Source organism: Ranitomeya imitator, chromosome 4 (assembly GCF_032444005.1).
Source record: "Ranitomeya imitator isolate aRanImi1 chromosome 4, aRanImi1.pri, whole genome shotgun sequence".
NCBI classification, from domain to species: domain Eukaryota; kingdom Metazoa; phylum Chordata; class Amphibia; order Anura; family Dendrobatidae; genus Ranitomeya; species Ranitomeya imitator.
This window is the reverse complement of record NC_091285.1, coordinates 31,844,889-31,861,039: the sequence shown is the minus strand read 5'-3', so window position 1 is coordinate 31,861,039 and position 16,151 is coordinate 31,844,889. Positions and strand designations below refer to the sequence as shown.

At 43.2% G+C, this 16,151-nt stretch overlaps 1 protein-coding gene across 3 annotated transcripts in view; it reads right to left on the bottom strand.

Moving 5' to 3' along the window:
- LOC138675358 (lebercilin-like protein) overlaps positions 1 to 16,151 on the bottom strand; it is a 69,607-nt gene that overhangs the window by 38,263 nt on the left and 15,193 nt on the right. For all 3 annotated transcript variants that reach the window (XM_069763483.1, XM_069763485.1, XM_069763484.1), the window contains exons 2-3: positions 6,041 to 6,848; positions 4,639 to 5,156 (exon numbers count right to left, since the gene is read on the bottom strand). In XM_069763483.1, coding sequence (XP_069619584.1) covers positions 4,639 to 5,156; positions 6,041 to 6,755 — 1,233 coding nt within the window. In that variant the 5' untranslated portion in view covers positions 6,756 to 6,848. The remainder of the gene's footprint in view (positions 1 to 4,638; positions 5,157 to 6,040; positions 6,849 to 16,151) is intronic.

Here is a 16,151-nt window from a genome sequence, read left to right as displayed (position 1 = left end):
TGATTGTTACTGTGTTGGTCTGTGGGTGCAGGATTCTGTATCCTTTCTGAGTTTCACTGTACCCCACAAGAACTCCTTCCTTTGCATGAGATTCCCACTTAGAACGTTTTTCTTTGGGAACATGCACAAAAGTTTTGCTTCCGAATATCCTGAGATGCTTCAGGTTGGGCTTCTCACAGTTCCATAGCTCATATGGAGTTTTACTTGTAGCTTTACTTGGCAGTCGATTTTGAAGATAGGTAGCAGTCATGATGGCTTCTCCCCAATATGTTGTAGGTAGGTTTCCATCAAATAGCATACTTCTTCCACTTTCACAAAGAGTTCGGTTCTTTCTCTCTGCTGTGCCATTCTGCTCTGGGTTGTATGGAACGGTTGTCTGGAACACGATTCCATTCTTTTTCAGGATGGTTTGCACTTTACCACTTGTATATTCAGTTCCATTATCTGCTCGCAGTACCTTTGGTATTCTTCCAAATTTGTTAAGAACTGCAGCAAGATATTCTTCAAGTTTCTGTGGAACTTCATCTTTACTTTGAAGTAGGTAAGTAACAGTATATCTGGAATAATCATCAATGAATGTGAGAAAATATCTCTTCTTGCTGGGAGTAAGAACACTCATTGGACCACACACATCTGTATGTATCAAATCCAGTATCTGTGCAGATTTAGTAGTGCTTACTTTAGGAAACGATTTTCTGGACATTTTCCCTTTTAGGCAACTTGTGCACTTCATTGTTTGATTACACTGGTTGATTGCAATACCATTTGCAAGTTGAGCTAGTTTCTTTACTGCTTCTGGATCTCTGTGGCCTAGGCGTCTGTGCCACACATGAATACAGTCCTTATGAAAATCTTGTCTAGCACTGTAAACAGTTTCATTGCATTTCAGCTGATAAAGTTCATCTTTGATTTTTCCTTCGGCAAGGGTATGACCCTTCTTTGAAATGATGCATCTGTCATCCTTAAATGTAACTATATTTCCCTGTTGTGCAAGCTTCTTTACAGATAAAAGGTTACTTTCAAGTTTGGGAACATACAGCACGTCTTTAACTGGGATTTTTCTGACTTGTGCTGAGGATTGAACTTGACAATGGAGATAACCATCTCCTATTCCTTCTGATGTCATATAGTGACCATTAGCTAAAATTACCTTTTCAGACTTGCTTTCATCTAGATTAATGAAGAAATCTTTATCACGTGTCATGTGAGCAGTCGCTCCAGAGTCAATACACCAAACATGGTTTGCATATGGGCTTGTGCTGACCCCAAATGCAGTCGCAATACATGCATCTTCCTTCTTTACAGCTGTTTTAACCTTTTGATGACTGTCCTGCTTTTTAAACTGATTCATTCTTGCTTTCCACACTCTGCAGTCTGCTTTAAGGTGACCAGGCTTTTTACAGACAAAACATTCACGAGTTTCCTTTAAATGACTCTGAGCTTTAGAAAAGTACTGTGTCTTTAATGCTGCTTCTGCTTTGCATATATTATTGCTAATAGTCTCTGACTTTCTCTTGTATTCATCTGCAAGTTTCCCTTTCACATATTCTAGTGTGAGTTCATCATCTGGTCTGGCATCTAATGCAGTCACAAGCGTGTCATAACTTTCTGGAAGACCACTTAATAGTAATGCAGCAACATGAAAATCTTTAATTTCTTCACCAATACCCCTTAGGCGCTCCACAATCTCTAGGGTGTTTCTGATATAGTCCTGCATATGCTGGCCATCACTTAATTTAGACTGATACAGCTTTCTCATAAGATATAGCTTATTGCTGAGATTTGACCTTTCATGCACTTTCTGTAATTCTTCCCACATTTTCTTTGCAGTATCACATTTGCATACATGTACAATCTGGTTATCATCTATGCTGAGGGAAATAGTGCTTTGTGCTTTCTGATCAGTCTCTAGCCAATCACCCGGTACTGGGTCAGGCACAGGCTGTTCAATACATTTCCATGTACCCTCTCTTATAAGTAACATCTTTACCTTGAATTTCCAGGAGCTGTAATTGTGATTTGTGAGACTTGGCACTGTGTACTTCACTGCATTCCTTTCTGTAGACATTCTTGTCTCTTGTACCTTTTTTTTTTTTTTTTTGTTTGTTACTGGCCCTTTAAGCTGCGCTGTCCGGTGCTCTGTACACTGCGGTACCTTTGCGTTCCGGTGTCCTTGTATTCCGGGGGTTCCTCTGTGCTGTCTGCGCTTGGCTCGCTGCTTATTCCGGTGACTGGGCTTTTTACCATTTACTTTCCGGTGGCTGGGCCCATAACCTGTTAGCCGGAGTATTACCACAGCAGCGCGTGTTACTTCATATAAGCAGCAGAATCCAACGTAAGGCAAACTGTGTTTAATATATGCAGCTTGAACTGGAACAAAATAAGAAAGCTTTGACAGTAACTACCGATATAATCTAGTCCATGTAACACATGTCTCTCTGTGAAGGAAACAGCAGCAGAATGATGCAATCAGTGAGAGTCCTCTGACCTTTTTGTACAAACTTTAACAATCACAGCATAGCTGACAAATGAACACTCATAGACATTCAATGCAGACTACAACAGGAATGGAGTTGTTGCATTTAAACTTATTCCAACAAGGTCCTTACTGTGTGAGCAACAAACCCATTGATGTTGTAAAAAGACTGGCTGAACCCTTATTTGGATCGGGTCGCAATATTAAAGCTGACAATTGGTTTACAAGTTGTGATCTGATTGATTATCTGAAAATTCAGAAGCTGTCATATGTGGGAACTGTAAGAAAAAACAAAAGGGAATTGCCGCCACAGTTTGTAAGTGTGAAAGAGAGACAACAGTACAGCAGTATGTTTGCATTCCATAATGGAAAGGCTTTAGTTTCCTATGTACCACATGCCAAAAAAATCGTACTTCTTCTATCAACACTTCATGATGATGCTGCCATCGATCCTGGGACTGGGGCAGAAAAAAACCCGGAGATAATTACATTTTACAATGCCACCAAAGGGGGTGTGGATACAGCAGATCAGATGTGCTCCACTTTCAACGTCAGCAGAAACATCAAACGCTGGCCAATGGTCATATTTTTTGCTATGTTGAATTTGGGTGGTATAAATTCACAAGTAATTTATCTTGAAAACAAGCTTGAACCACTCCGTAGACGATTGTATCTGAAGAAATTGGTCCATGAACTAGTACTTGGAGAGCTACGCAGGAGAAGCGTGAAAACAATCGGTATCCCCTCTCGCCTTCAAGTTCAGCTCAAAAGGTTCCGCCCAGAAGATGATGGTGAAAAGTCACCATCTGCACCACCTCACAAAAGAAGGAGATGCACCTCCTGCCAAACGGAAAGCGGAACCAGAAGGCTTTCAAATTATGAATGTCTCAAATGTCATAAAGCAATTTGCCTGACACATGCAAAAATGGTGTGTAATTCTTGCTATTTGCTCTGCAAGTGTGACTTTTCTGGGGAAACCTCAGCATCTACTTCTGATTGAATATGTTATTAATAGTACTTAAGGTACCTTAAAATTAAGTTTGTGTTTTCTTTGTACATTTTTTTGAGAGAGTCGAACTGGGGACTATTTGGCGGGAGTTTTGAAAAGTTTGTATTTCATAGTTATTAGTTTTATGTTAAGTAAATGTTTTTTTTTGCAACTGATTATGTGTAGTCTCTTTTATTACATCCCTATGAAGGTCACTGATCACTTTTAGAGCAATGAAATTGCAAACATTAGATATTATAGGTATTTTTCCAGCAGGCGCCTGACAGGCACATTGTATGTGAACTCGTTAGTCCGAATATTGTATGTGACGGAGGGTTAAGAGAGAGTTACAATAGTCCAGACGAGAATGAATAAGTGAAACAGTAAGAGTTTTTGCAATGTCGTAAGTAAGAAAAGGGCGAATTCTAGAAATGTTTTTGAGATGCAGATAAGAAGAGCGAGCCAGTGATCGGATGTGGGGGGTGAATGAAAGCTCGAAATCAAGGATGACCCCAAGGCAGCGGGCATGTTCCTTGGGAGTAATGGTGGAACCGCACATGGAGATGGCAATGTCAGGCAAAGGTAGGTTAGTAGAGGGAGAGAACAAGAGGAGTTCAGTTTTAGACAGGTTCATGTTTAAGATAGAGGGAGGACATGATGTTATAGACAGAGGTAAGACAATCACTGGTGTTTTCTAAAAAGGCAGGTGTGATAACAGGAGAAGAAGTGTATAATTGGGTGTCATCAGCATAGAGATGGTATTGGAAACCAAATCTACTGATTGTTTGTCCAATAGGGGCAGTATACAAAGAGAAGAGGAGGGGGCCTAGGACTGATCCTTGAGGAACCCCAACAGTAAGGGGAAGGTGAGAGGAGGAGGAACCAGCAAAACATACAGGGAAGGATCGGTCAGAGAGATAGGAGGAGAACCAGGAGAGAACGGTGTCCTTGAGGCTGATGGAGTGTATGGCTGATGTCACCTTGGGGGGGGGGGCATTGTGTATATCACTGTGTATGGGGGCACGTGATTATCACTGTCTGAGGTGCTGTAGCTGCACTTTACTTACCCCTCCAACAGGAATGACTAAAAAATTCACAAATATGCTAATATATATGAACACTTTCCATGGGGGTCTATCCCGGGGACAGGTTCACTTTCTGGATAGGGGTTTACCTTAACTTTGGTGCTATCAATTTCCTTCTTAATCAGAAGACTGGATAGCTTCTGGTTGAGCTCTTCTCTCTCGGCGAGGTTCTTGTCTTCGGAGAGTTTCTGTAACCTCAGTAAATTATCCTTCATTTTGAGCAGTTCACTCTCCGCCATTCTCAGCTTTACGGATAGACCTCGCTCGCTCTGCTGCGTGGACCTCAGGTTCTCTCTCAGCATCTTCACTTCATTACCGAGCTGGGAGATAAGAAGGTGTATACCACCCTCAGAGCTTTCGTACTTGTCCAGTGCCTTCATGTGCCGGTACTGGAGACTGGTCAGTAGCTTGTTCTCTCGGCTTACTTCCTCCAAGGTGCGCTGGACATCACACAATTGGTCATTCAGTTCTTTAATTTTGCGAACTTTTGCTGATAGGACGCGCCTTGTGATATCACCTTCATTCTTATGGATGAGGAGTGGTGGGTGTTGTGGTTTCATTGATGACCGCTTCCGTGGCAGTGGCTTCCTCCAGGAAAATACTTTGTCTGCAAATCACAAAATTAGGGTTTAATTAGATGAATAAAGGAGCAGTAAAAAAAATGAATATGCGGTGTTAAGCAGGGGCGGGGCATGACACAGGAAGTTATTCTGTTTTGTTCTTCATGTCATGCTCCAACCCCGCAGGTCTGATTACAAGAAGACTCCGCTTCGGATCCCTTATTTCAGTGGGAATTTTAGAGGAAAATTCTAATTTCAGGAGCCCAATCTGGAGGAATTAAATTTATTTCATAAGCCTTTAACTGGATGTTAGAGGCTCTAGATAAAGGGGCTACTTCGGTGTATGGACATTAAACAGGTGGCCCCCTGCTCTGAAGTCCCCAGAATAATACCAGTGCCAAAACAGAGAGGAGTTCTGAATGAGTTGAACCATCCTTGTATACAAGGATGGCCATTCACCTAGGGAACCCCTGCGTGGCTGGCCGTGTCTCCTATGATGGTGCCAGGAGTGGGACTCTGATCGCTTTTTCTGAAAGGTTCTCACTGATGAGTGAACTGTGTACATCTGGATGCCATCAGGAGCTGATAATATCCAAGCAGATCACGTGGTGGGTGTCAGATCCTCATTAACCTGATACTGATGAGTTATCCTAAGAATAGGCAATCAATAGCAAAGCTCTGCACATCAAGCCTTTATGTTTCATTTTGCTACAAATACATAAAAAAGCAATTCAGCCACAATTGTATATCTATGGATCTATATCAATTACGGTATATACATTTATTGTACTGGTTGTTACAATTTTACCAATTTTGTTTTGATTTTGAACGTATATTAAGTTAGGTTTATTTATTGCAAAAAATGTGCAGAAGGGGGAGATACAATTTTTGCATCAATGGATGGAACACGTTATAAAGAATGTTGACTTACCAACTTTAGAAAATGTTTGACATGTCTTGTTGTTTGTTATTGCTGCCGTTTTTATTTGCGCTTTATGTGCCTCATTTACACTTTCTGATCTCTTGGAGTTTTTGCTGGGGGATCGGTCGTTGCGGTTTGTCTTGCTCCTGGGTGATCGGTCGCTGGTGCTCATCTTGCTCCTGGGTGATCGGTCGCTGGTGCTCATCTTGCTCCTGGGTGATCGGTCGCTGGTGCTCATCTTGCTCCTGGGTGATTGGTCGCTGCTGTTCGTCTTGCTCCTGGGTGATCGGTCGCTGGTGCTCATCTTGCTCCTGGGTGATCGGTCGCTGGTGCTCATCTTGCTCCTGGGTGATTGGTCGCTGCTGCTCGTCTTGCTCCTGGGTGATTGGTTGCTGCTGCTCATCTTGCTCCTGGGTGATCGGTCGCTGCTGCTCATCTTGCTCCTGGGTGATCGGTCACTGGTGCTCATCTTGCTCCTGGGTGATCGGTCGCTGCTGCTCGTCTTGCTCCTGGGTGATCGGTCGCTGATGCTCGTCTTGCTCCTGGGTGATCGGTCGCTGCTGCTTGTCTTGCTCCTTGGGGATCGGTCACTTGGGCTTGTGTTGCTGCCATCACTGCTGGGATTGTGGTTTGGGTCATTACTTTTGCAGAAGGACCTCTGCTCAGGGTCTGTCAAAGGTTCCTGCCTCCATTCTCTGTGTCCACCTGGAACTTTAAAACTCATTCTGATAGGACTAAGTGTTGAAAAAAATCAGACTTTTCTTTTTTTTCTAGAAACGATCCGGTTCGGAAATATTGGATCACAACTGTCAAGGTCCTGAAAAAAAAGGATTGTACAGATCAACGTTGGCGTTACAAAAAAGTTGCATATTATGGAACCTGGACACATTTGCGGAACACTTTGTGACTTTTTTGCCCATTTGCACCTTTTTGCAACTTTTTAAAGATGGCAGTGTTTAGTGGAAGGGCGTATAGACTTACTATAGCTGATACTCATAGCTGGCAAATATTTCATTTTCTGGCACACAAGTCTCTATTGTGGAAGCTTCCATTGAAGGGGTTGATTCCACCTTGTATATTTGTGGTATATCCATATGATACACTATAACTGTATACTAGATGCGGATCAGCAATCTCCCATGCACAGAAGTGGAGAAAGCTGCGCATGTGCGGCCACTTCTACACTGACAGCAGTGCGTGATGGAGCGTCCCAGTGGCGGGATGAAAATAAGGATGTGGATTATCTGCGCTGCATCAGTTTTTACCATTGGTGTTTCATCAATTTTTTTCGGTAGGCAAAAAAATCTGTTGAAGATTTCTCAAGCTCTTCCTAGCAAACAGCCAGCAGAGCAAACAGCACTAACGTGTGACTAGGATGCCATCAATTTGCTGTTCAGAGTTTTCACGAAACAATGGATTTTTAATTGTGAGTCAAAATTGGACATGTTTCCATTTTTTTCTGTTTTTTTTTTTTTTTTACGATATTCGACCACCGAAAAAAACCACAGACACTATAATGGATTTGTGTTCTAACTGTGAAAAAGTACGGGTAGACCACATATGTACAAATATCAGAGACCGGCCGTAGGGATACTAGCATAGAGAGGGTTGCATAAAGATTTCCACAGAATGGCAGGGGGTAAGGGTAAATTATCTTAAGGATGGTGGGTAGAAGTCTGTAGAAAAGGAAGAAAGCACATGAAGAGGAAATTAGTGCAGGATAGACGTTGTTCTGATACACGAACTAATAAAAACAGCAGCACGATGGCTATGCGCAAAGGTCAAATTCAGCATATATTACTGGGAGAGGCACACATACCTCACATCCAGCCAATATTACTGTAAGAGACACGCGGAGCTCGCATCCAGCCTATATTACTGGGAGAGACTCACAGAGCTCACATCCAGCCTATATTACTGGGAGAGACTCACAGAGCTCACATCCAGCCTTTATTACTGGGAGGCACACAGAGCTCACATCCAGCCTATATTACTGGGAGAGACACACAGAGCTCACATCCAGCCTTTATTACTGGGAGGCACACAGAGCTCACATCCAGCCTATATTACTGGGAGGCACACAGAGCTCACATCCAGCCTATATTACTGGGAGAGACACACAGAGCTCGAAACCAGCCTATATTACTGGGAGAGACACACAGAGCTCACATCCAGCCTATATTACAGGGAGAGACACACAGACATCACATCCAGCCTATATTACTAGGAGAGACACACAGACCTCACATCCAGCCTATATTACAGGGAAAGACACACAGAGCTCACATCCAGCCTATATTACTGGGAGAGATTTGCCGCTCATATCCAGTCTATATTACTGGGAGGCAAACAGAGGTCACATCCAGCTTATATTACTGGGGAAGACACACAGACCTCACATCCAGCCTATATTACTGGGAAAGACACACAGAGCTCACATCCAGCCTATATTACTGGGAGAGACACACAGAGCTCACATCCGGCCTATATTACTGGGAGAGACACACAGAGCTCACATCCAGCCTATATTACTGGGAGAGACTCACAGAGCTCACATCCAGCCTATATTACTGGGAAAGACACACAGACATCACATCCAGCCTATATTACTAGGAGAGACACACAGACCTCACATCCAGCCTATATTACAGGGAAAGACACACAGAGCTCACATCCAGCCTATATTACTGGGAGAGATTTGCCGCTCATTTCCAGTCTATATTACTGGGAGGCAAACAGAGGTCACATCCAGCTTATATTACTGGGGAAGACACACAGACCTCACATCCAGCCTATATTACTGGGAAAGACACACAGAGCTCACATCCAGCCTATATTACTGGGAGAGACACACAGAGCTCACATCCGGCCTATATTACTGGGAGAGACACACAGAGCTCACATCCAGCCTATATTACTGGGAGAGACTCACAGAGCTCACATCCAGCCTATATTACAGGGAGAGACACACAGACATCACATCCAGCCTATATTACTAGGAGAGACACACAGACCTCACATCCAGCCTATATTACTGGGAAAGACACACAGAGCTCACATCCAGCCTATATTACTGGGAGAGACACACAGAGCTCACATCCAGCCTATATTACTGGGAGAGACACACAGAGCTCGAAAACAGCCTATATTACTGGGAGAGACACACAGAGCTCACATCCAGCCTATATTACAGGGAGAGACACACAGACATCACATCCAGCCTATATTACTAGGAGAGACACACAGACCTCACATCCAGCCTATATTACTGGGAAAGACACACAGAGCTCACATCCAGCCTATATTACTGGGAGAGATTTGCCGCTCATTTCCAGTCTATATTACTGGGAGGCAAACAGAGGTCACATCCAGCTTATATTACTGGGGAAGACACACAGACCTCACATCCAGCCTATATTACTGGGAAAGACACACAGAGCTCACATCCAGCCTATATTACTGGGAGAGACACACAGAGCTCACATCCAGCCTATATTACTGGGAGAGATTTGCAGCTCATATCCAGTCTATATTACTGGGAGGCAAACAGAGGTCACATCCAGCTTATATTACTGGGGAAGACACAGACCTCACATCCAGCCTATTTTACTGGGAAAGACACACAGAGCTCACATCCAGGCTATATTACTGGGAAAGACACACAGACACTTCACATCCAGCCTATATTACTGGGAGGCACACAGACCTCACATCCAGTCTATATTACTGGGAGAGACACACTGAGCTCACATACAGCCTATATTACTGGGAGAGACACACAAAGCTCACACCCAGCCTATCTTACTGGGAGAGACACACAAAGCTCACACCTAGCCTGTATTACTAGGAGAAATACACAGACTCACATCCAGCCTGTATTACTGTGAGGCACACAGAGCTCACATCCAGCCAATATTATTGGGAGAGACACACAAAGCTCCCATCCAGCGTATATTACTGGGAGGCACACAGAGGTCACATCCAGCCTATATTACAGGGATAGACACACAGAGCTCAAGTCCAGCCTATATTACTGGGAGAGACACACAGAGCTCACATCCAGCCTATGTTGCTGGGAAAGACACACAGAGCTCACATCCAGCCTTTATTATGATTATGTAATTACTGTATAATATTAGTAATATAGGCTGGATGTAAGCTCTGTGTGTCTCTCCCAGTAATATAGGCTGGATGTGAGCTCTGTGTGTCTTTCCCAGTATTATAGGCTGGAAGTGAGGTCTCTGTGTGTCTTCCAGCCATATAGGCTATATGTCAGCTCACTGCATCTGTCGAAATAATATAGGCTGGATTGAAGTGTCTGTCTCTCCTAGTTATATAGGCTTCTTCAGGTCATTAACATTCTGATTGGCAGCAAAGAACATCTCAGTAGCAAAGGAACAGGGATGTGACAGGACACATAGGCAAGTGGGATGCTTGTGGGAGCTCCTGTGTGCTTGGACAGCATAATATTATGTGGGGGTGACTGTGGGGATATTTATACTATGTGTGTGGGGTTGGTGGGAGAATTATTGTGTGTATGGGAGCTGTGGAGGTTCCCATACTGTGTAGGGGGCATAGTACTGTGTATGCGGGAAACTATCCAGCCTCTATTACTGGGAAAGACAAACAGAACTCATATCTAGCCTATATTACAAACAGAGACACGCAGATCTCGATTCAGCCTATATTACAAACAGAGACACACAAATCTCACAACTATATTACTGAGGGAGACACAAATACCTCACATCCAGCCTATATTACTGAAGGAGTAACTCCCACAAGAAAACATCTAAAACTTGGATACGATTACAAACTGCATGTCAGGTCGTCTGAAAATGATTGGAGGAATGAAGATCACCGCCTGAAACTTAGAGTAATTTTATAAACTAAAGGTAACCACTAACATATGGAAAAAAAAATTTCCATGCCAAAGATGTCCATAGCCTTTAGGCCGGGATCACACATGCGAGAAACACGTCTGTGTCTCACATGTTAAATCCAAGCTCTGGCGCCGGCACTGTGGAGCGAAGCGTGCGGCCGCACAGCAATACATGGAGCTGCACGCTCCGCTCTGGAGTGCCGGCGCCAGAGCTTGGATTTCACATGCGAGACACGGACGTGTTTCTCGCATGTGTGATCCCGGCTTGAGCCTGCATTCAGGGCCCCAGCTATGAGCAGCAGCAGGGCCCAATGAGTGAGGGGCCCGCTGACTTCAGCACATACCTCAGCTGAATGTGAGTCTTCGGATGCACATTCAGCTGAAGTGTAATGCAGTGCACAGACTCATCAGGTCCGTACACCGCAATACACGCTGCCAGACAATCAGAGGCCAGCAGCTGAGGTCAGCATGCACATGACCGGGGGCGAATGGAAGAGATGTCATTCGCCCCTGTCACTTGCACGCTGAAGTCACCTGCTGACTTCAGAAGTGGACACCGTACAGTGGGGGAGCGGAGGGAAGGTGTACTACCGTACATGTATGACTATGGGCTGTGCATTATGCTACATGGATGACTATGGTCTGTGCAATATACTAAATGGATGACTATGAGCTGTGTATTATACTACAAGGATGACTATGGGCTGTGCATTATACTACATGGATGACTATGGGCTGTGCATTATACTACATGCATGACTATGGGCTGTGCATTATACTACATGGATGACTATGGGCTGTGCATTATACTACATGGATGACTATGAGCTGTGCATTATAATACATGGATGACTATGGGCTGTGCATTATACTACATGGATGACTATGGGCTGTGCATTATACTACATGGATGACTATGGGCTGTGCATTATACTACATGGATGACTATGGGCTGTGCATTATACTACATGGATGACTATGGGCTGTGCATTATACTACAGGGATGACTATGGGCTGTGCATTATACTACATGGATGACTATGGGCTGTGCATTATACTACATGGATGGCTATGAGCTGTGCATTATAATACATGGATGACTATGGGCTGTGCATTATACTACATGGATGACTATGGGCTGTGCATTATACTACATGGATGACTATGAGCTGTGCATTATAATACATGGATGACTATGGGCTGTGCATTATACTACATGTATGACTATGGGCTGTGCATTATACTACATGGATGACTATGAGCTGTGCATTATAATACATGGATGACTATGGGCTGTGCTTTATAATACATGGATGACTATGGGCTGTGCATTATACTACATGGATGACTATGGGCTGTGCATTATACTACATGGATGACTATGGGCTGTGCATTATACTACATGGATGACTATGGGCTGTGCATTATACTACATGGATGACTATGGGCTGTGCATTATACTACATGGATGACTATGGGCTGTGCATTTTACTAGATGGATGACTATGGGCTGTGCATTATACTACAAGGATGACTATGGGCTGTGCATTATACTGCATGGATGACTATGGGCTGTGCATTATACTTTATGGATGACTATGGGCTGTGCATTATACTACATGGATGACTATGGGCTGTGCATTATACTACATGGATGACTATGGGCTGTGCATTATACTACAAGGATGACGATGGGCTGTGCATTATACTACATGGATGACTATGGGCTGTGCATTACACTACATGGATGACTATGGGCTGTGCATTACACTACATGGATGACTATGGGCCGTGCATTATACTACATGGATGACTATGGGCTGTGCATTATACTACAAGGATGACGATGGGCTGTGCATTATACTACATGGATGACTATGGGCTGTGCATTATACTACATGGATGACTATGGGCTGTGCATTATACTACATGGATGACTATGGGCTGTGCATTATACTACAAGGATGACTATGGGCTGTGCTTTATAATACATGGATGACTATGAGCTGTGCATTATACTACATGGATGACTATGGGCTGTGCATTATACTACATGGATGACTATGGGCTGTGCATTATACTACATGGATGACTATGAGCTGTGCATTATACTACATGGATGACTATGGGCTGTGCATTATACTACAAGGATGACTATGGGCTGTGCTTTATAATACATGGATGACTATGGGCTGTGCATTATACTACAAGGATGACTATGGGCTGTGCTTTATAATACATGGATGACTATGGGCTGTGCATTATACTACAAGGATGACTATGGGCTGTGCTTTATAATACAAGGATGACTATGGGCTGTGCTTTATAATACATGGATGACTATGGGCTGTGCATTATACTACATGGATGACTATGGGCTGTGCATTATACTACATGGATGACGATGGGCTGTGCATTATACTACATGGATGACTATGGGCTGTGCATTATACTACAAGGATGACTATGGGCTGTGCTTTATAATACATGGATGACTATGGGCTGTGCATTATACTACAAGGATGACTATGGGCTGTGCATTATACTGCATGGATGACTATGAGCTGTGTATTATACTACAGTTGTGCTCAAAAGTTTACATACCCCGGCAGAATTTTTGCTTTCTTGGCCTTTTTTTCAGAGAATATGAATGATAACACTAAAACTTTTTCCCCACTCATGGTTAGTGGTTGGGTGAAGCCATTTATTGTCAAACTTCCGTATTTTCTCTTTTTAAATCATGATGACAGTTTTTCTTTTTTAATAAATTTACAAAAATTTCTACATTTCTATTTTTTTTTCAGTCAAGATGGTGTGCAGAGTGTACATTAATGAGAACAAAAATGAACTTTGTTGAATTTACTAACTAGCTGCAATGAAACAAAGAGTGAAAAATGTAAAGGGGTCTGATACTTTCCGTACCCACTGTATATAGTGGCGTCTCTAGTTACACCAGTAAGCAGCGGCTCCCAGTCTGATCATACCATCTGAATAACCGTTATATAATACTACACAAAAGAAGCTCTGCTACATGAGGTGAAGCTAAATTCATCATTTAAAATTTTCAGGAAGTCGCCGAGTTTGGATAGTAGGAGGATTAGTTATGGTATACCATGAATTAGATTCTGCTGAGCTTAGCTCTGCTACATCAATATGGACTGAATGTCATACTCGGCTCTGCTACATCAATATGGACTGAATGTCATACTCAGCTCTGCTACATCAATATGGACTGAATGTCATACTCGGCTCTGCTACATCAATATGGACTGAATGTCATACTCAGCTCTGCTACATCAATATGGACTGAATGTCATATTCGGCTCTGCTACATCAATATGGACTGAATTTCATACTCAGCTCTGCTACATCAATATGGACTGAATGTCATACTCGGCTCTGCTACATCAATATGGACTGAATGTCATACTCAGCTCTGCTACATCAATATGGACTGAATGTCATACTCGGCTCTGCTACATCAATATGGACTGAATTTCATACTCAGCTCTGCGACATCAATATGGACTGAATTTCATACTCAGCTCTGCTACATCAATATGGACTGAATGTCATACTCGGCTCTGGTACATCAATATGGACTGAATGTCATACTCAGCTCTGCTACATCAATATGGACTGAATGTCATACTCGGCTCTGCTACATCAATATGGACTGAATGTCATACTCGGCTCTGCTACATCAATATGGACTGAATGTCATACTCGGCTCTGCTACATCAATATGGACTGAATGTCATACTCGGCTCTGCTACATCAATATGGACTGAATGTCATACTCAGCTCTGCTACATCAATATGGACTGAATGTCATACTTGGCTCTGCTACATCAATATGGACTGAATGTCATACTTGGCTCTACTACATCAATATGGACTGAATGTCATACTCAGCTCTGCTACATCAATATGGACTGAATGTCATGCTTGGCTCTGCCACATCACTCTGGACTGAATGTCATGCTTGGCTCTGCCACATCAGTATGGACTGAATTTCATACTCGGCTCTGCTACATCAATATGGACTGAATGTCATACTCAGCTCTGCTACATCAATATGGACTGAATGTCATGCTTGGCTCTGCCACATCAATATGGACTGAATGTCATACTCGGCTCTGCCACATCAATATGGACTGAATGTCATACTCGGCTCTGCTACATCAATATGGACTGAATGTCATACTCAGCTCTGCTACATCAATATGGACTGAATGTCATACTCGGCTCTGCTACATCAATATGGACTGAATGTCATACTCGGCTCTGCTACATCAATATGGACTGAATGTCATACTCGGCTCTGCTACATCAATATGGACTGAATGTCATACTCGGCTCTGCTACATCAATATAGACTGAATGTCATACCCAGCTCTGCTACATCAATATGGACTGAATGTCATACTCGGCTCTGCTACATCAATATGGACTGAATGTCATACTCGGCTCTGCCACATCACTCTGGACTGAATGTCATACTCGGCTCTGCTACATCAATATGGACTGAATGTCATACTCGGCTCTGCTACATCAATATGGACTGAATGTCATACTCAGCTCTGCTACATCAATATGGACTGAATGTCATGCTTGGCTCTGCCACATCACTCTGGACTGAATGTCATACTCGGCTCTGCTACATCAATATGGACTGAATGTCATACTCAGCTCTGCTACATCAATATGGACTGAATGTCATACTCGGCTCTGCTACATCAATATGGACTGAATGTCATACTCGGCTCTGCTACATCAGTATGGACTGAATTTCATACTCGGCTCTGCTACATCAGTATGGACTGAATTTCATACTCGGCTCTGCTACATCAGTATGGACTGAATGTCATACTCGGCTCTGCTACATCAATATGGACTGAATGTCATACTCGGCTCTGCTACATCAATATGGACTGAATGTCATACTCGGCTCTGCTACATCAGTATGGACTGAATGTCATACTCGGCTCTGCTACATCAGTATGGACTGAATGTCATACTCGGCTCTGCTACATCAATATGGACTGAATGTCATACTCGGCTCTGCTACATCAATATGGACTGAATGTCATACTCGGCTCTGCTACATCAATATGGACTGAATGTCATACTCGGCTCTGCTACATCAGTATGGACTGAATGTCATGCTTGGCTCTGCTACATCAGTATGGACTGAATGTCATACTCGGCTCTGCTACATCAGTATGGACTGAATGT